The sequence below is a fragment of the Mycteria americana genome, chromosome 2 (genome assembly GCF_035582795.1).
Source record: "Mycteria americana isolate JAX WOST 10 ecotype Jacksonville Zoo and Gardens chromosome 2, USCA_MyAme_1.0, whole genome shotgun sequence".
NCBI lineage: Eukaryota > Metazoa > Chordata > Aves > Ciconiiformes > Ciconiidae > Mycteria > Mycteria americana.
The window spans coordinates 160,354,894-160,375,287 of NC_134366.1; the positions used below are offsets into that span (position 1 = coordinate 160,354,894).

A 20,394-nucleotide genomic window follows, 5' to 3' on the forward strand; every position below is an offset into this window, starting at 1 on the left:
TGAAAACATAGCCAAACATAGGCAGCATGAGTTAAATAGCTGATATAAAGAGCACCATCTACTGACAGGCAGCATTTTGACAAACCCAGACAGTTCTGCAAGGCACTGCATGGGCCTTCCAGATAATCTAGCTTTTAAGGAATTCAGCTTTCTCTTGGAGATGTATAGTACTTTTCACATTTTCTTTCTCACCTGCCCTGTCTCTTCTAGCCATTTAAGCTGTTCCCCAGCTCACGGCTCATGAGGCAGCCCACTCGCTCCAAGATGCAGCAGCACAGTTCCAGCAGTCAGGCCCCCCCATCTTCCCATTTCTCTCCCATTTCCCTTTGTCATTGAAGCTTCCCACATGGAGTTGCTCACCCCTTGTACATAGCTGCTATACCACCATTTTACAAGTATGAATTAACATTTCATTACCAGCTGTTTATGAGGACATGTTTCCAAAACCTCCTTAGTCAACAAGGATTTTCCACTGAAGTCAAACACTTTCGAACTGTCCCTAGATGAAACGCAATGACCTCATGATTAGTGAAACCTTCGAGGTTTACTTCATGAGATGAAAATTTTTTCTGTGTTCTCATGGAAGAGATTACATGGAGGTTTCTTCCTCACTTTTATCCTACTGCTGGATTATTTCTTTGAACACAGTACTGTAACCTTTTATTATTTTACTACATAAAATCATTAGCAGATGCACGTAAGAAAAGGCTGTTTCCTGACAGACAAGAAAATACTACCAATATCCACAAATGGTTCTGATGCTATTCTCTTAGCTAGTATAATCAGAAGTAACCTTTAGGAATACTATTTAACATCTCGATCACTTTAAACCCAGGCATAATACATGGTAGAAATGCACAGAACTATTATGGCACATTGTTTGAAAGTACTTGCTAGCCCTATCGCAGTTACTTACTATGTAAGATTTGTGTGGCAACACAGTAAGAGCTAGATTATTTTTTTTTATATATGTTTGGAGAGAATAACAGTAGTAGCTTAGAATAACTTTTCTAACAAATTGGTCAAAATTCACTGGTCCTAAAGGCCTTCACTAACAAAGATAAGAACCACTTGTGATAATTAATCTCCAAAGTCAAAGTAGAAAAGAAATTCATGTATGGTTTTTGCTTTGTGTTGCTTCACTGATTAAAACGTTAGTAACACATCTAAAGCGCATCACTTACATTTTTATATTTCATGCAGATTCCAAAGGTCAATGAAACTCAGTTTACTGTTTTTATACAATAATCCCTGTCAATCTATTTAGAAGAGGATTAAAAGAGAAACAACCAATATAACCAATATGAGCTTTGCTAAGGGAGAGGTTGTAGTCAACCTCTTTATACATGTGGCAGATCAATACCCACTAATAAAATTATGAGAGGAACTTTCTAATAGGTAGGAAAGTTAAGTTCTACCTTGTTTTATAGCCTTACTTGCTTGTGTCAGCACAGAAGTTTTATTCTTCTAGTGTATTTGCATGCAGCAGCAGCAATTTTCTGTTTTTACCTCTTCCTCAATTCTGAGATTTATAAATACAGTGGGATATTCAGACTCGTTCGAGAAATTATTCTTCCTTTGCACTATATTTCATCCTCTGCAATCAAATTCCCTTTTGCTGCACGTATCCTACTGCTTTGCCTGATCTCCATCATCCACCTACTATCCCTGCAGCCTATACCTTCCTCGGCTTTTTCTTTTGATCCTTTGAGGTCAATCATATATTCCAGGCTATGAGACAGATAACTGCACTGCTCCCCAGTCTATTGTTCATGTAATTATAGGACTGGATGCAGAGGGCTGCTACATTTCTCTGAACAAAAAATGTTTGCAATCTCCTGTTTCACTGTAAGATCACCCAATTCTCATCTCTTATACATTAGGACAAATTGAAGCATTTGGTAAAGCTGGTGAAGTGGTGTAAAATCAACATACATCTGGTTATTAAGGTTACTGTTCTTTTAGATTGGTATCTCCTGTTCCTCCTCCTAATCTGATTCAGTCTCCCCCTAGCTCTGTTTAGGCTGCACTTCACAAACTTTTCTCTCAGCAGCAAAAGCAGCAAAGCAATACTCTCCCTGACTACTGCCAGCACGGCAAAGTGATTAAAATAAACCAAATTATCAAGGAAACACTGCCAAAGGGGACAGTTCTCACTGGTTGCTCTTGACCAACTAATACAGAGTATTCTATCACTAATAAAAGCCAGAGTGAGATAATTCAAGTGGATGATAAATTGATCACCAACTCACTGAAGTCAACAAACTGAGCAGTCAACTCAATACAATGAGAGAAAGTAGGGGTTGGGGACTGAAACATGCTGCAGGAAATACACCACTACATGGGGTGCTCCATCATCAGCTCAGTTCAGCTAGGACACACTTGCATTTCCACTCCATCCTGCCCCCTTCTCCAACCTGGCAGAAGTCTTTGTAAGATCCTGAAGGGAACCAGGTTTGTCCAAAAAAAAAAAAAAAAAGGCAAGGGAGGAAGGGGGAACATAACATAACCATGGGAGAGGGGTATGGGAAGAAGAAGATGATGAACATGCAGAAAAGAGTTAAATAAGAATTTCATGAACAATGACCCGGTTTTATTTGCCATCATTGTGCCATGTATAGAGAAGCTAATTTAATTTTCAAGTTCAGTTTCATCTGTTCCATTTATTTTGTGTTTTTAGAATCACTTGCAATTTGCATAAAATATTTGAGAACACAACAACAGGATACACTCTGATGTGGTTTTTTTACCCCCAAATGTCAGGCCTGTTCACGTAACCTGACTACATTCTACAGTATTCTTTTTGGAATGAGAAGCTAAGACAACTTCCTTTCCAATTATTCTTCTTTTTGGCTTTTATCAGCATTTTTGTGTCCTTTGGAACCTGGAAACCAGGGTGGGGGAGAGAAAGGTAGTATCTTATCTTACACTGTTTTCCTCCCAGCAGAAGGGGCAATATGTACTAATGGACACATACAACTAATTCAATTTCATCTGAATTTGAGAGTTTAATCAACATGCTGAACACTTACCTGATCTGAGCATTTCATTTGGTACTGTTCTTTATTTTTTTCTCCCCTTCAAAAATACTGTTTAAAAATGAAACCCTTCCAATACTAAATTGTTTCAACAGAGAGTAAAGGAACATGAAACAACAGCTATGGAAAACAAAGCTGATAATTATTCAGGCAAAAAAACTTTTCCAAAATAATCTGCTACCAGTTACTATGGATAATTAACTATAGTTTGCAAGCCATAAAGTAGCCTTCTCTACAGAAAAAGAAAACAGTAGTGACAGTTTAATAAGCATGAACCTTAACAAGCACGTCAGCTTCTTCTTCTACAGTCAACAAAGGTTTCAGAAAAGCTTAGTACATGGATTAACACTCTCAGTTTTCCTCATCAACTTCACAAATCACCATCTAATGCTGAAATGTTGACAATTAGGCTATTTGTTCTTTAGGACAAACCTGAAAAAAAGCAAAAATTCTGAGTCACCAAAAGAGAAGTAAGTTTGCAACAGTCTCCTATCTGAAGGAGAACGTATGATTGTGATAGTCTTTATCCCCAGACAAAGTTTTTCTATTTAATCAGCAAGGATATTGATTATTTAAAAATACATCTTCAAACCTATACACAAGCTTTATTTAGATAAAAGACTGCATTATCAGCTTCGGTATGCTGAAGTTCAGTCACATCTACCATTTCATAATGAAAACACATTCACAAAATCCTTCACAATCTAAAGCATACTGCTAAGATTGAAAGCAATCAGCCTTGAATGAAAGATGAATTAATAGCAGTTCTAAAACCATTCGATACAGACTCTATTATAATGCTTTTGTTTAAAGCAAGTAAAAAAAGGCAAAAAAAGTAGAGGGTGTCTAGGTCAGCAAAGTCATCAGTAGTTGATGGATGCACTTATAGACATTAGAGAAAAAAGGAAAATAGGCAGAACATAATACCCACTTATGAGATTCTCTATGTTAAGGATAGAAAAAAGGCCTCAAGATATGCAGTAACTCTACCTTGTTCAGAGCTGAAGGTTTTCTATTTTTAGATATGCATGTCAAGGACACATTTAACCCTAGAAGTACAGCTTGATGCATCATCAGAATATTCATTCCTAGACATTGGTAAAGTTAGAAATACTCATTCTACCAAGCACATCTTCTGAGAAGAGCTCCTACCAGTAGTAACTATGATCTCTGGGTAAGGAACTAGGAGGTAAGGGAGATGGAAGAATTGATGCTCCAGACCATGTTAATGACTGCTAGCAGTTGTGTGGTGACCTCCAGGTAGGCAGGAAATGCAATGTTTATGGTGTAAGAAATGGCCAGTTTAACAGCTTCCTATAACACAAAATGGTGGCCTTCCTCCCTCTCTCCAACAGCCCAGGCTGCACACTCTAGCTGCTTCTATTGTTGCAGCTTTTGAGGTTGCAAGGAGAAGGGTCACATCTGTGAGCTGCTGTGGGACATAAGATGGGCACGGCTGCCTCCTGAAACCCATGTTGAGCTTCTCCCACTGCACACTCGCAGTCAGACTGGTGGGAAGCCCTAAGCAGATTCTGCTGGTTATTCAGTCCGAACAGGGCATAGGCAGGCTTTAGTAGCACTGCACCACAGGGACCAAGATCAGCATCTCCCATTTCAGGCAACAGTTTTGCAAAGCAAGATTGAATACTACATCAGTCTGAACTGGTCGTAGGCGACTCTAGTGAACTCTTTGCTCTCCATAGGGCAGTAGATGAAGAGAAAAGATACAGGCTGTACGGGTAACAAGATCAGTTTGGCAGGTGAAGTGAAGACTGAACTGGTGGGCAGAAGATGGCTATGCGTCAGTCTGTAGGGTCTCTCAGGGCTGGCAGACCGAAGATGACAGCTGGTATACTCAGAGAATAGGAAAACATCACAAGTTTGCATGAACAGAACAAGAGACAGTTCAAAAGCTAAAATAAGTAAATAGCCTAAAAACAGAAGGTAATCTCTTTTCTCTTCTTAAACTGTGGATTTGTTGAAGGAATTGGACTCACAGTCAAGTTAATCTCTTAAAGGGAAATTACTTGTGATGTTGGATGCCACTATTACCAACAGCATTTGTTTTTTCTAAGTGCTGAAGGAAAAGCTGCACATTAACATTGACACCTCCCAAATTCAAAGAAACTTACTGTTGTACTGCTTCCTTCCTCCCTCTGCTCTCCCATTGCAAACTCACAACACTTCTTTTAGTTTAAGAGTCTGTCATACTTGGATATCATTCTTAGTTTTGAACTAACCCTGCAAATGCCCAGAGCAGTTAACGACAGTATAAAAGCACGCCGTCAACATAACTAGAAGCACAGAAGTACTAGAAGCAGGACACAGGCACTTAAAGCCATCCCCAGGCTGAATCACTGTATCAAAGTTTCACTTAATGGCATCACAGCCAAGGAAACCCCACGCTACTTACAAATCAGTCAAAAAAATTAAAGAGGGAAAGGGAAGAATTGTCTCTCATTAAACATGACATTCTCCTTACCTTCTGCTTGCCCCACTGATAATACACAGCATCACAGAAAATGTCTGCTTTAACATTTGGGAGTTGTTTCCCTGCTCCCTGCAGCGGCACATCAGCTACACAGTAATCTGCAGCTGACTGTGGAATAGAGATAAAACAGAAACACTTCTGACTGAAGTCCACACTGAGAAATAGGTAGAAAGAACTGGTATTTGCAAAGCGTGAAATGAAAGCATACTGAAAAGCCTCCTTGATTTCAGAGGTCATTATTGTTGGCATTTTTGCAGTGCCTAGAGGCCCCAAATGAGACAAGATATCCCTCCGAGCCAAACGCCATGCACACTCTAGTCCCCATCCACCAAATACTTCCAATCAAAATCAGAGGCATGACACAGACAAAGCACCAGCGGAGGCCTTCACCACTACTCACCACGGAAAAAAGCTGGAGGATCTGTCCCATGGAGAGCAACAGGAACAGGCAGCAAATGTGCTGCTGCATGTTACTCTCGGGCAGCCTGACCAAGCCAATGTTTTCCAGCTTTCAGGGACACATTGCAGAGCTTTTGGACAATCAATTTTACATACATACACATGCAAAAGACAAAATTTTGGTAGCAAGTTTATTCCAAATCTCAGTTTTCTACTGAAACAACAGTTTTAACTGGTCCTAATTATCATCATTCTTCTACAGTCGGAAAAAGTGAGCCACAGAGCAAGAACTTCACTTCTAGTGAAGAGCAACAGGCTCCTAAAGTCCAAGGCCAATTAAAAGAAAGGGGGAAAATGAAACAGGCACACTCCAATCGTTTCCTTTTAATCCAAAAGACTGACATTTTTTCAGATTAAGCAGTATTTGCTTGCCAGAAGATCATCTTGAACATAGCCATATACATGGGACTAGTCTACCCTAAGTGTTCAAAGTACGATTTTTTGAGGTAAACGCAGCTTCTGAAATACAGTCTCCTAATGCAAGGTTTCACCTCCACCAGACATTAATAACCATTTCAACATCAAACGCAGAGGCTGATTAGCTAGTAAGGCAGAGGACGGAACTGAGTTTGAGATCCGCATACCTAAACTCAAGTGTCAATGCAGTCCCCAAAGCACAGACAGATTCAGCTGAGCAGTGCTCACTTCAGGTGGAGTCTGATCCCTCTCTACGATCCCAAGCATGCTGACTAGATCTCCACCAAATTGGGTTTAGACACCTAGCTTACACGTAGACAATTTAAGTTGTCCTCATCAGCAAGCGCAATTCCACCCACAGTAACTGAGGGGAAGACAGACTCCAATCTGCCCCAGGCCACCCTTTTCCAGACTCTCCTAACAAAATCCCTTCCCTCCTTAGTGCACCTCTGCGCTGAGGGAAAGCTTGACAGGTTGGTAACACAAGCAACGCCCTTCAGACATTATCAAGGCTATTACAGTCCCACACCCCTTTTGTGATTGTGACACATTTCACTCCTGGTGCTCAGCAATTATGTCAATTTTCAAAATGGAAAAGAAAAAAGTTCCCACTTGTAGAGAGAAGGGTGGACTACAGCAACTGCTAATCAGTTTTGTCAGAAGCGTCCAGCGAACACATGTGGCAGATTAATGAAATTATTGTTATAACTCAGATGAGATGCACTATTTGCAGAACCTGCAGTGCCAGCAGTGGACCATTAAACTGCTTTCCCATTTTAAATGCTAAATTGGTTCTATAATACATTTTGTAATCCCTCTAATCACAGTGCTATTATTTTCTTTACCGGGCAATTCTACACTTTTCCTTCCCCATCAAGGCAGCTGTGTCATTAAAATACTGCTTTATTTTTGAAGCAATCTCTATGAAGCCCTTAAAGTAGCTTCAAAGTGAAAGCAGAGGGTTTGGATGGCTTTGTGGAACAGCCTCACAATGAGGCAAGCAGCAGAACGGGCACTATAAGTACATTATGTATCCACATGCTGTATGGAATTGCTTTTTCCTCTGAAAGCCGCTCCATCTTTTTATCTGTATTTCTTTTTCCCTGAAGAGAAGTTCTTTTAAATGATGTGTCTTTTTCTACATGTGTCTATAGTATTAGACATCCCACTTATTTCTAGAGTACTACCATGGCTTTTTACTGCTTATGTTTGCTAATATGTACTGCAATTGCTGTTCCTTTTCACACTAGTATAATGGGAAAGAACACAAATTTCACACTGATAGCTTTCACAGGACAACAGGAGCCAGATCAGGCTATACTTCCCTCCTTATGCTCCTTCAGCTGCCTCTTTGTAACCATCTGCTCTCGCCTGCCCTCTACAAGGACTGCATTCACTCCCTGCAGCAGAAACCAGCACTTTGCTGTGCATTTGTGCAGCCCCTAGCACGCCACGGGGTCACAGACTGCACCGTTTCCCACAGGCCATCACCTTGCCATTCTTCACATGCGTGCATGCAACCACTGAAAATGTTTTCATCGTTGATTTTTTGGTGAAAGTCCAACTGTAAAAAGCCTGACAAACAGAAATTTCTCTTCCTATTATCACCTGATGGACTGAAGTCATAGATAGAGCATGCTCGTACAGATGAATTTCATAAAGGATCCCTTTAAATAGTTTGGAAGGTAAATCAATAGTGGTCTTTGTGAGTAAACGTCATCTGTGCTACTTATACCCATCTAAAGGCTAAGTATTAGTCTGAGCTAATTATTTTGACTTCCTATGGGGAGAAAGAAGAGAAGCAATAGGAAAATAATCCCACCTTGTGATGGGGGGGGTGAAGGAGAAGGAAATGAATAATGGTCCCTTGCAGATGTCCTTCTTTTCCCCTCACTGTCCTGAGCAGAGCACAATAAACTAACTCAGGCAAGATCTCCCACTTACACGCAGCTGCTGTCAGGGCAGATGAGATTTCAGAATCTCCAGGCACACAGTCAGGGCAAACAGGATGAACAGGAGAAGCCGGATCTTTTATGCTGAATGTAGAAACCTCGCTGCAAAAATGTAGGCCTTCATATTACACTATTTATAACAAGAATGGATGATATAGCAATGGGGAAAAAACATGCTACAGCAAGAATACACTTGGATTCTGAATCAGGCATTTGTCCTCCTATGATAGCTGGCTTACAGGACCCCAAAGAGATGTTTCTTGTTTTCCTGGCTCGTAACAACATAAATTCCAAACCAAGCAGCTATATTGTGCACTACAGGTAGGGTTACTCCAGCACTTCATTCACACCAGTAAAACCCCAGACCAATAAACAAAACATCAGCCTTAGCTGCTTGAAATGTACAGGGTCACCCAGCACTCCTGTTGAACCGCTCAGGATAGAAGGTTTGTTCACTGCATGGTTCTGAAACTTCAGAATTCAGCCAGAGGTCACAATCATGAATGACAGGCTGAGAGAGGAAGATACATACACAGCAAACATTTCAGCCCCCATTTTAGACACCTGAAAGCAAGACAACATGCATACTTCTAACTATGCAACACATGAAAGAAAAAGTCTATTGAAAATGAAGATAGAAGCAAGCTCACTAATTATTGTGTATTACTAATAACCACAGAATGAGATGTTAGAAATGCACATTGCCCTGAAGTGTAATTATTTCAGCTGTCTGATATTAACATTTATCAAATACTTTTAAATCCACTTCAGACATACTGTACACTCAGATTCTGTACCTATTTTTGCTCGTCATAAAAAAGACCCAATGCAATAAGTGGTGTTTTGTCACTGTTGCAGTCAAAGAGTGGGGAGAGAAAAAAAGAATTAAAAAAAATTTTTAAAAAAAGTCACACTCACACCATATCTATCGGCTTTGATTGTGGTGATCTGATGTGGACATTGATAATTGTTAACTACTTCTCCACAAAAATCAACTAAGAAAAGCAAACTTTCTCTCAGTAAAGTAACATTTCACTATCCAGGGTCTGCACCTCCACTGGGATACAAGTAGAGGTCTGCGATTCAAACACCCTCCCACCCTACTGCACAATTTTAAAGCAAAACCTGGAGGAGTGGAGCAGCCCAGCTGGAGTTATGCTGAACCTTCACTTCAACAGGCGAAATGTTTGTTAACTTCAGCCAGTCCAGTCTGGGTTCTTGTTCACATATCCTGTGGCCACCAGAAGTTTCACAAGGGGGGATAGTTGGAAGACAAAGAAAAATGGCAAAACCTCATTGCCTCAGTTCAGTGGCCACTGGAATTTCTCAACCAATTACAAAAGAAAGAAAGAAAAAAAAAAGGGGGGGGTGGGGGAGATAAAATGGTCTTAGCATTTTAAGCAGCTGGGCTGATGAATGCATATGTTACATCATACTCATCGCCAGGACTACTGCTTGGCAAATACTGTCTTTCTCATCCAACTCATTTTATAAGCTTGACCAAAAAGGATAAATACTGTGAAGCAGAAGCCACTTATTAAAAAACCTGGAGAAGTCTTCTAAAAAATTACTTTTTCTATTCTCTCACTAGAGAAGAGCACCAGGACTTTTTTTTTTTTTAAATAACTGACAAAACACTGTTGTATTTCTAAGAAGAATTTTATAACAACCTTATTACTCAGAAGCCTCACTCTTTTGTGCTTGGACATTTCATCACACACTTGACACACACACCAAAGGCTTCCTGAGCAGAGCAGAACTCCCTAGGAAGCCAGAGGAGCTGCTTCCACCCCAGTCACTCCTGAACTGGGCCCAGTAAGCAGAGACAAATTCTCATCCTCTTGTTACTGAGTTCAGTCAGCCCTTCAGTGTTGTTCGATGTAATTTTCAAAAAAAGTATTTTTTTTTTAAGAAAGCAAAAGCAACCAAAGGAATTAATGAGCTACACTGCAACAAAAAGTATAGTCTGCTGGTGTCTATATAGCACTCATCAACAGAAAGCAAGATAAAAAAGCTTCTCACTTCTTTTACCAGTTTATTTTTGTAGTTTTCATGAACATTTTAAAGGACTGTTAATTTGTCTCCAAGCCAGATAAAAAACCTGCCATTGCTAACACAAGATAAAAAGTCTAACTGTAGTGGTTGCCATTAAAAAGCCTTTATTATTTGCTACTGCTGCTACTACATAATGAGACAAAGTGTGTCACCAGATATGTACACCTTACTTAGGAATCAAAACTCCCTGAATAAATAATCTTCTTCTAATAAGTGAAAGACCAGATTTGTTAGAAAGTTGCCTTCTGTTATAGCTTATACTCAGAGAAGTACAGGACTTTAAAAGTATAGTAAAACTTTTAATTTTTTTTAACAGAACTCTACTCTGTAACTCCAAATGTCCTGACTCATTGTGTTTATCTATAGATAACTATGATATTAACACTAAACAGACCAGACGTAAGAGGCAGAAGTAGCATTTTAATGAAAAAAGATAAGAACTCCAGAAAACACACACAACAGAGATTAGATGTAGATGTTAAAGAAATAATATATATTAAAAAAATGTATATTAAAAACCATCCTTGCTTTTTCCAATGAAGTTTTCTGCTCTGTAAAAGTGTCCACTCAGCTGCCTGAATTTTTTTTATATACCATGAATACTGAAAAATCAATTAGTGACCAAGAAAGTGTGTACATTTATGTATATAAATAGACATTTTAAAATAAATATATAAAACAAAAAAGCTAAGTATTTTTACACTTAATATAATTTCCTTAATTTGTATTATATCCTGTACATTATCAGAGTCTTACTGGATTATGCACATCAGTTTAGATATGAATAATCTTGGCCTCTTCTGGACTTGCTCACATTTGTAACAAGGTGGTTCCTTAGGGAACCAGCTGAGGGAGACTGAGATCATTGTTCCATTTTCCCTTAAAATCCTACCTCAGGCAGCCTATAAAAATTAGATTCCATACTCATCAGGAACTTCTGAATGGGTGATACTTCACTCATGCTACACTTTCTGCTGTCTGCAACCCAAATACAGAAACAAATACTTGTTTAGTATTTGGGGAGTAAATACTCCCCTATTTACATTACAGTAGCTGCATAAAAAGGAACTTTGAAGCTATCTGTAGCCCATGAGTTACTACTGATCTGCAAGTCCATAGCTGAGGACAGAAAAAGAAGGATGCACTTCATTAGAAAAGAGATTTTTTTGTTTCTTTGGACAGCAAAACCGTAAGACAGCCAGGGGTTTAAAGCGCTGGAATTGGTCCCAATGAAGACAAATTAGAAAGCTGAAAGCAGACAAGATGGCATCTTAAATTGTATTCAATACATTGCATTGCTTTGTGCAATATAAGTCTCACTACTGTGGATATGAGGTGTGTGTTAATACTATTTGAATACACAGGATTGCAAAGAAACCTTTTTAAAAACAACTGAGCAATGAGGAAATATAAAACAAATGGATCTGCCCACAATGTTTTATTTACAATACTTGCCTCTATTCCCGCTCATCTTTCCACTGTACAGATATGATTGCATGGATAAAGTTTCATAATGACAGCTTAATTCAATTCCTAAAGCCACACAAGTTACAAACCCAACTCTATATTCACATTTTAGAGGATAAAGCAACACGATTTTTAAATTTAAGGCAGAGCAAGCCAGAAAAGACAGGCCACCTCAGGCTATAACATATGAATCCAGATGAAAAACATCACTAAGTTAATACCACACATAAAAAACAAAGTTACTAACAAGGCAGCAATACATTCAGAAAAAACAGTCCACTTCATTAGCTTGATAGTATTATGCCAAGCTTACTCCATCAAGCAAGATGTTTAGTTTTGTTTGGTGGTTTGCTTGTTTTTAAATCTGAAGCATGCCCAACTTTCTAAATAAAGCTACTGCCATCAGACATAGGAAACCAATAGCTGATTTCACTACTTTGAGAGCACTACGCTTCCCCTCTTCCCCAGCTATCTCCAGCAGGGACAGCCTTGGAAACGGTTTTCTATTCATCAATCAAACAAGTACAGCTCAGGCAGTGGAAACAGGCTCCATTACATTAAACCACCAATATATTTCATCCTGATTTTCCACTGGGATGAGTTTTTTGCAAGCAAAGACAAGCTTGACCTGACTGTGTTCTACATCAACTACACATGAGCCCATTCTCAATAGGAAGCCCCACTGTGTCATTTAGCTTCTTCACGTCCAAGCTTGTAAGATCTCCTCTGAGCTTAATATACCTCCTTAGCTTTCAATATAGGGCAGATTTTCAACTGCTGATACTGAAACACAGGCAGTGTTAGCTTGCCTTTGTCTGCGAAAAGCTGGGTAAATGCATTATTAGCTGAGCTTTGTCTCAAAGCCCATCCAAAATTTGGAGGTCTTGTTACCAAACAGATGATTCAAAGCAATAACCACAGAATGGTTTGAGTTGGAAGGGACCTTAAAGATCACCTAGTTCCAACCCCCTTGCCATGGGCAGGGACATCTTTTACTAGATCAGGTGGCTCAAAGCCCCATCCAACCTGGCCTCGAACACTTCCAGAGAGGCAGCATTCACAACTTCTCTGGGCAACCTCTTCTAGTGTCTTGCCACCCTCACAGTAAATTTCTTCCTAATATCTAATCTAAATCTACCCTCTTTCAGTTTAAAACCATTACCCCTTGTCCTATCACTAAAGCACAAACCTGTTCTCCAAGGGTTCAAGAGAAATCAGTAACATGCTGATAATTGGCCACAAAACAGACTGCAAGAAGCAGTCATTTTGATCAATGCCAACCTGTACTGGATCTAGTTCAATGACTTAAGACAGAATGAAATTAGTTTAACTTGTACTTATTTAAAACTAGAAATTTTAGATAAAAATCAGAATGGAGAATTCATACCAAGCCTTTATTGTCAAGGCTACTGCTCCAAACATTTAATGCTATTTATTCTAAAAAGTGAAATACATCACAACCGTATGTGTATTATTTGTTAGATTTATTGTACTGATGACAGTAGGAAATACTCTTATTTGTTCAGTCATTGAATTAATTGTTATTGCCTTTTTTGGACCTTAAAAAAAAAAAAAAACAAACCCCACTCATTTTATTTGCTCTATTAACTCCCAAACTGTCAGATTCAGTAAAAACTCAACTTCCCACTCTGCAGAAATCATGCCCAAAACCTTGGGTTTAGGCCTTTAAAGATCAAAAAGACTGATAAGGCTTTTAAAGAATCTCTCCCAATTTTATTTTTTTTAACATTCTCTTATTTTTCATTCTAGTTAAAAACATATCTGACAAATTATTGTCCTATACCCAAAGCGTCTGGAGCACACACATTCACCTGCACTTGGTAGTCATGTCTGCCGCACACAAACAAGAAACAGCAGCTTATGAATGAGAACAGACACTTCATTTGTCTTTAGGAATTCACCCCTGAAGTATGTTTATTCACTGACATACCAGACATGGAAGAACTGACCTGGTATTTTATCTAAAATTAGTTAACAGTTTATTAAACTCAGTCACCCATATAAAAATCCATATATTCATATATCCATAGAACCTCTCTCTTCCTTTACCTGCCCCAGGAAAAAATAAACAAGCAAATAAAAAACACTTAAGAAAAACATATCTATTCCCATTCTGGTTGTTACCCCAGTCATTTGGAAAAAAAGTCTCTACAGTGCCTGAAAAAGAGAGATTTCATTATTTTAATTATCTTCACCTAAAAAAAAATAAAATAGTGCAATGTCCAAGACGTGTGTGGGCTAAAACTCCACGGCAATACATTGCATCTGTAACACCCACTTCCTCAGACTGTTACTTTTGCACCTTTGTATGTCTTTAACAGGATGATAAATGCTTTTTAAGCAGTAGCCAGGACTTCAAGAAGCCTGGATTCTTTAAGACTCACCAAAAAAAAAATAAGAACCCAGTCCTACCTACCTTAGATATTTCTGGCTCCACTTGTTGTCTCTTGGGTGTCTCTTTTGACTCAGGCCCTTTTGGAGTACTAGTGTTCTTAACAGAGGGTGATTCAACTCCTTCACCTTCAAGTTGCAGATTAATACCTTCTGTGGGGACAGGGTGATCAATACCATTTGGATTCAGATTGCAATGGATAGCTGGGAAAAAAATACGAGACAGAGAAAACACTGCTTAGGAAAGAAGAACCCAATGTTACAAACATTTATCACAAAGTACTAAGAAGTGCCATGTGGTAACTAGAGCTATGTCAGATCATGGCAGAAGAACTGTCTGTCGCTTGACATGGATTCAGGATGAGATATTTCAGAAAGAAAATCAGAGGCAATGCACCACTGTATAAGGCTATTTAGTGCAGGCTACTGTGTTGAACTGTGCTCTACTGAATTCACTACAGCATCCAAGACCCTCAACTTACAGCTCTTACTAGGGTATGACAATATATCCCATATATTCATCATTCAGCCATACCTTTTTTTCTTTCCTAGGCAAGCAAGTTAAAATTTTTCTATTACATTTTCAATTACTACAGCATTCTGGGTCCTAAGTAATGTGAGATAAGTAAGCTGTGCACAGCAAGTCCGCAAGTTGGTCTCTGCACAGAGTAATGACTTACCCAGCTGATTATCTCCCCTTCAGCACTTTGTACCACTGCAAATTACCACCTACACCATCCTAACAAGCAAGAGGGATGTACTCTCTAGGAGCATATAATGAGGTGTGGACTAATGACAGCAGAATACGGAAAGCAGACAGTGGAAAAAATAAAATAAATGCAAACCATACCACAGAAATGCACATTTAGAACTATGGCAGTAGTTTAATCGTTTTCTGTCCGAAATTTCAAGTTCCAGCACTCACATAGAGAGCAGCCTTAACAACCTTCTTGGCACGTGTAGCGATTTTAAAATGTGTGGATCCTGAGGCAACTTCCCCCTCATGCGAGTATCTCATTTTTGCATTCATGTTCCTGGGTAACTGCGCTACTTTTAGCACTACTCATAATTAATGGTCCCAACTTCCCCTGTACGCAAAAGAACTTTGTTCAGATACTGTGGTGCAATGTTTGACAGACCTGAATAGAAACCCAAAGCACAATTTAAAGCCAAAATAAAAGCTGCCCTTTTACTCTTGCTTGGCTTAGAAGCAAAGGGTGGGAAGCAGGGGAAGGAATGAGAACTGCCAGTTTCTACCAGCTACGGATCAGCCCTTGAAAGCCTCTCAAGGGAAACAGGCTCAAGCAGCTGGAGAAGGCAAAGGGTCCTTCAACCTTTTGAAAATCTTTTGAAAATCCATTCACCTGAAATCCCAGAGTCTTAATTGAAAACTTTGAGCCCAGATTACAGCAAGTCCTTGGTGCAGAATTAAAGCAAAGGCCAAAAAGTTGGCCTTTTCTCCTTGGGATTTTTAAAAACATCCAAATATTTGTAAAAGATACGTGATCTGTCCAAGTACTACAATACCTGCATCTGCAAGCTAGGGATGGAAACATCTCCTATCTTCAAGTCAAAGGAACATTATGAAGGGTAATTCATTAACAACACTGAGTGATGGAAAGCAGTAAAGAATTGCAACATGCTTTATTACAAATTGCTGCCATTGTGTATAGAAGAATAGAAAAATATGTTACTGGCTCACAGAAAACTAGTAAATGAAACTAAAAGCAGGAAGGGAACTAAATTTCAGTCTCACTGTGAGTAGCTGTAGGGTAAAAGAAGTCCAGGACTAATCCAAGTTTGTAAAAAAGACAGAGATCCCTCTCCAAATAGTCAATTCTTTAGCAGACAGCACAAGAGGAAGAGGAGGAGGAATCACTAGATTACATCATGTCCAGAGCTGAGCCCTGCAGAGACCTCCTTCTGGGGAAGGAAACAGAAGAAGTGAATGATGCAGAGCTTCTGCAGGTGAGGCAGCGTTTCTACTGGCTACTCCAGGGACCACCACAGGAGAAGGATTTCCAGCTAAAAATCCCTTCTTTCTCAAAAGGGATCCTCCATCTGCTTAGGCCTTGCATAGAGAGTCGTGGTTTTGCTTTAAAAGCACTGAAAAGCCTCTGACAAGTTCTTTGGGAACTCCTGGGTTTCCACTTCAGGCACCAATTTCTCAAAAACAAGAGCATTTTTCATTTAATAGGGAAAAAAAGCACATAAGGAAAAGGGTTCTGCAGCAGTCTGTGTGGCTGTTGTTCTTATCTGTCACCTTTCTGTCTCATTTTAGTAGGGCAGGCATCTGCAATTTCTTCCTGATACCTAGAGAGCTGCTACAGAGCCTCGTTTCCCAAACCAATGCTAAGGAGCTCTTCCCTGAGTCTAGCTGCAGCTCTTCTACTTGCAAGTCTTTCTTCCTTGGTTCAGACCAATTCGGTAGGTTGGCTGAAGGCAATGCAAAAACCAAATCCCATTGTTCTGGCATTGCCTCTTACTGGTGAGGAGGGAAAAATAAATTACTGTCTTCAAGTCACTCTTTTACTCCTGCTGGTTTTTCCAGCCACACCACTGAGCCAATCCAAAACATAAATACTTAAACCTTAATAGTGTTAGTAGAGGCATTTCCTAACCTTTGAGCCCTTTATTTCCAGGTACACTCCATACCTACACCTTCCTGGATTTTGTTTTTGTCATGACTACAAGCCTACAATGGAACTGAACTTGAATACAGCTACTGCTTGATTTTTTTCCCCTGCAGGACCTCTTTCTGTGTCAGAGAAAATGCAAAATCCTTTCTACTTCTGCAGTGATGCTAACAGGCTTCACCTGCTCTAGCTGTATAGCCATTATGGGGAGGTATCCAGAAACTCCCAAGCTGTTATGATGAAGGAAGTCTTCGGGGCTTTTAGGCTCCCATGGGATGTTTCAAAGAGATATTGTTTTGTGGTTTATATTTACATCAGTGTGTCTTAAGACACCAAAAAATTCTCTCCCTGTCTTCTAGATCATACCCACCTATCATTATCAAAATTCTCTATCTCTAGATCATATTTACCTACCTGAAAGAAACAAGTAGTTACTAATGACTACTTTGCTTATCCTCCAGACCACAGAAAAGATGGATGTGATCCACCAAGACAGACTTTTTTGCAGCCCAATGAGGATGGAAACTGTTCTGTTAGTAGCCAAACTAATTCCCTCCTCCACAAAAAATGAGAGATATCCTAACCAACCTGTAAAAGTACTCCCAACACACTCTGCTCCAGCAAGGGCTGGAAATTAGCAGTGAAAGTCACTTGGTATGGAATGCGGTCCATAAAAATACCTCCAACTGTCTTCTGCAAGGATCTTACCTAGCTGAATAGGAAGACTCCTGCATACACCTTTGAAACGCTAACACACCTCAGCAGCATCCAGAAACAGCCAGTTTTTGGCTGTCAGCCCCCTTCCAGTGCTCACTAGAGAGAAATCACAAAGCACAGTGGGACTTAACACTGCCTGGAAGAACACTGCCAGCAGCAAGCTTCCTGTGGATTGCAACTCCTCCCTTCCCAGTGCCCCCAGACAATACAGATTAGGGAGGAGGATGGTAGGGGATGGACAAGGAAAGCCTTCTGGGTTACAGCATTGATTTACCATGCATTACGGGGAGCAAATGATCCAGATTTCTGATAACATCGTAGCGTAAGCATCACCTGGATGGCTTAAAAAAGAAATAAATCACATGGCAGGATGCTGCTTGACTCTTAGCCCATCATTCTTTCAGGAGTAATGAATGTTAGTGCTGTTTCAGCAATGCTTTATATTGGGCTCCTTCAGGATACAAAAGAGAAAAAATTGGAGAGGCTGCTGGCAATTACATACATGCCCATTACCTTTTTATTGAAAAGAGGTGACTGGTTAAAAGAAATACAGGCTGCCTCAGGAAAGACTTTTCCAAAGTTGCGGGAGGCGGGGGGGGGGGGGAAGACAACTTTTTTTATTTCGTAGGGGTAGAGGGAGAAGGAAAGAGTTCATCTCTCTCCTTCATCCCCATCACAGTCTTGGCTTACCATACACTGGACTGAATCTGTTCCTTGAGGAAGACACACCTAGAACAAGAGCCTCAGCATGGGGAGAAGGCAGACTGAAGGGCAGAAGGAAAAAAAGCAGAGGTGAGGATAAGCATCTCAGCCGCTTGGTAAAGCTAATCTCTCTTTCTCATATGAGCCATCTTCAGGTAGCCAGCTCTACTGTTTTCCGCTATTGCTGCCTCCAATTCTCAGCTACACAGAGGGTAAGAAGGAAAGAATATTTGCTTGCGTGGGTCTTATTTCCTGTTACCACACAGCAATACATATTTCCATTTCTGTGGCAGACAGAGGTGGAGCTCTTGCCTCCTTTTAAATGTCAATACAAACCATAATTGCTCCCTTTCAAGATTTGTTAAAAGCAGGGAAAGAGGTCAAGGTTTGGTCAATAATAACATACTCTCTTCTTAAATCAGCACCTTATATAATTTTAGCTAGATAAGACCAGCTCTAAACTCAGGATCAACTATGCAAAACTAAAGGGGCTGGGGGACTGACAGCACCCATGGTTAACATCCTGTAGAACTGAGTCTAAGCAGCTCTTAAAAAAGAATCACAAATCACCAACTTTATCATGACCCAACTGCTCTGACCTCTTAGCTGACTCTTCTTAAATCTCTTTCAGGACATAATGACATCCATCTGGAAAACATTCTACCTACAGACAAAGTAGTTTTCTGCTATAATACTTGTCCAGGCTCTTAATTCTCATTACCCTGGTATTAGCTAACGCTAGCTCACCCCACGCTCTGCATTCAGACCATTTTCCCACTCCGCTGCTTTGACAATATCCCTCCTGTCTCAGCACCTCTACAGTCTACCAAATTAAATCCACCTCATCATTCCCAGACTTTAAAAGTCCATCAAGACACCAAACCCTACCTCCAAATCAGCTGATAGTATCAGCCTAAGACCACTAGATATCAGCAGTATCATTAGATTTTGAAACAGAACCTCTTCCAATATTCTTCCATACAATCTCATTATTCATATATCATCCATATGTCTCAGTAATACAACTCTTCATCCAGATTCAGAGCACTTAAATTCTCTTTTCCCTGCTGAAAACCACACCTAACAGTTGATTAATGCCATGTGTCTCTTCATGTTTCCCAACAATTGTCACTTAACTTGGATTGAAAGCTTTCTGTGGTGGGAACTTGTTTTCTTCTGGGGAGGGAAGGTGAATGTTCTGTACAGCTCCAACTGCACAGCAACAAGTACATGACGAATGATGCTGGCAGACACAATAACACAGATCCACAGATTACATTTACAAAACAAACTATTATTTAAAACAAAGGTACTTAAGTGCTCTTGTACTCCTAGCTCAATGGTAGAGCTGAATCTACAGGAAAATCCACTTTTCCAGAACTTTAAAGAAAAGACTGCTGAGATCTGCCAAGTTATGAGAGTCAAAAACTCTGCGAGAAAAATAGTAAGTGGAGCACCCAAAATAGAAAAATGACCACATCTGTCCTAAAAAACTAGGGAAGGAACAAAATTAATGCAATACACAGTGTATTTTTTCCACATGCTAGAACATAAACCCAGGTCCTTTCCGTGCATACAGAGCAAGAGAATTTGTTGCCCTGCAGAAGCTGATACGTGCAAGCCAAGCTCTGTGCCCATGCAGATCCCTTACGGCATGCGTATGCAGTTCGAAAGGAGAGCTCGCAGGGCAACGTGAATGCTCGCTCCCCTCGCTACCTCCCTCCCATACACGCCTGCCTCCAGATAGCAAGCAGCCAAGAGACAGCTTGCCTGAGCATGCTTGATGGTACACAAAAGTGACCAAGAGCCATAGTAAGTTACTGGCATCTGGAGGCAAGCCTTGCCTTTTACTAGAGGGTACTCTGTGAATCCTGTCTTGAGAAAAGCCTGAAGGCACTCTTCAAAACACAGCCTTGATATATCCAAAGTTTTGCATGGGCAGATGGAAAGTCTTTGTCTCTCCATCTGTAGGCTCAAGGCTTAGCAGATCAAACCTATGGTCAATCGCTACCTCTGTGCTCTCTACTGCCTACCATGTCAAACGCTTC

The 20,394-nt window shown here is 40.0% G+C and overlaps 1 protein-coding gene across 3 annotated transcripts in view; it reads right to left on the reverse strand.

Annotated features, from left to right (window-relative positions):
* The window catches only part of SAMD12 (sterile alpha motif domain containing 12), a 183,980-nt gene that overhangs the window by 150,180 nt on the left and 13,406 nt on the right, over positions 1-20,394 (reverse strand). For all 3 annotated transcript variants that reach the window (XR_012774557.1, XM_075495175.1, XM_075495174.1), the window contains exon 2: positions 14,317-14,495. Coding sequence is in view for 2 of the 3 variants with exons in the window: in XM_075495175.1 (XP_075351290.1) it covers positions 14,317-14,495 (179 nt within the window). In the remaining variant the exon portion in view is untranslated. The remainder of the gene's footprint in view (positions 1-14,316; positions 14,496-20,394) is intronic.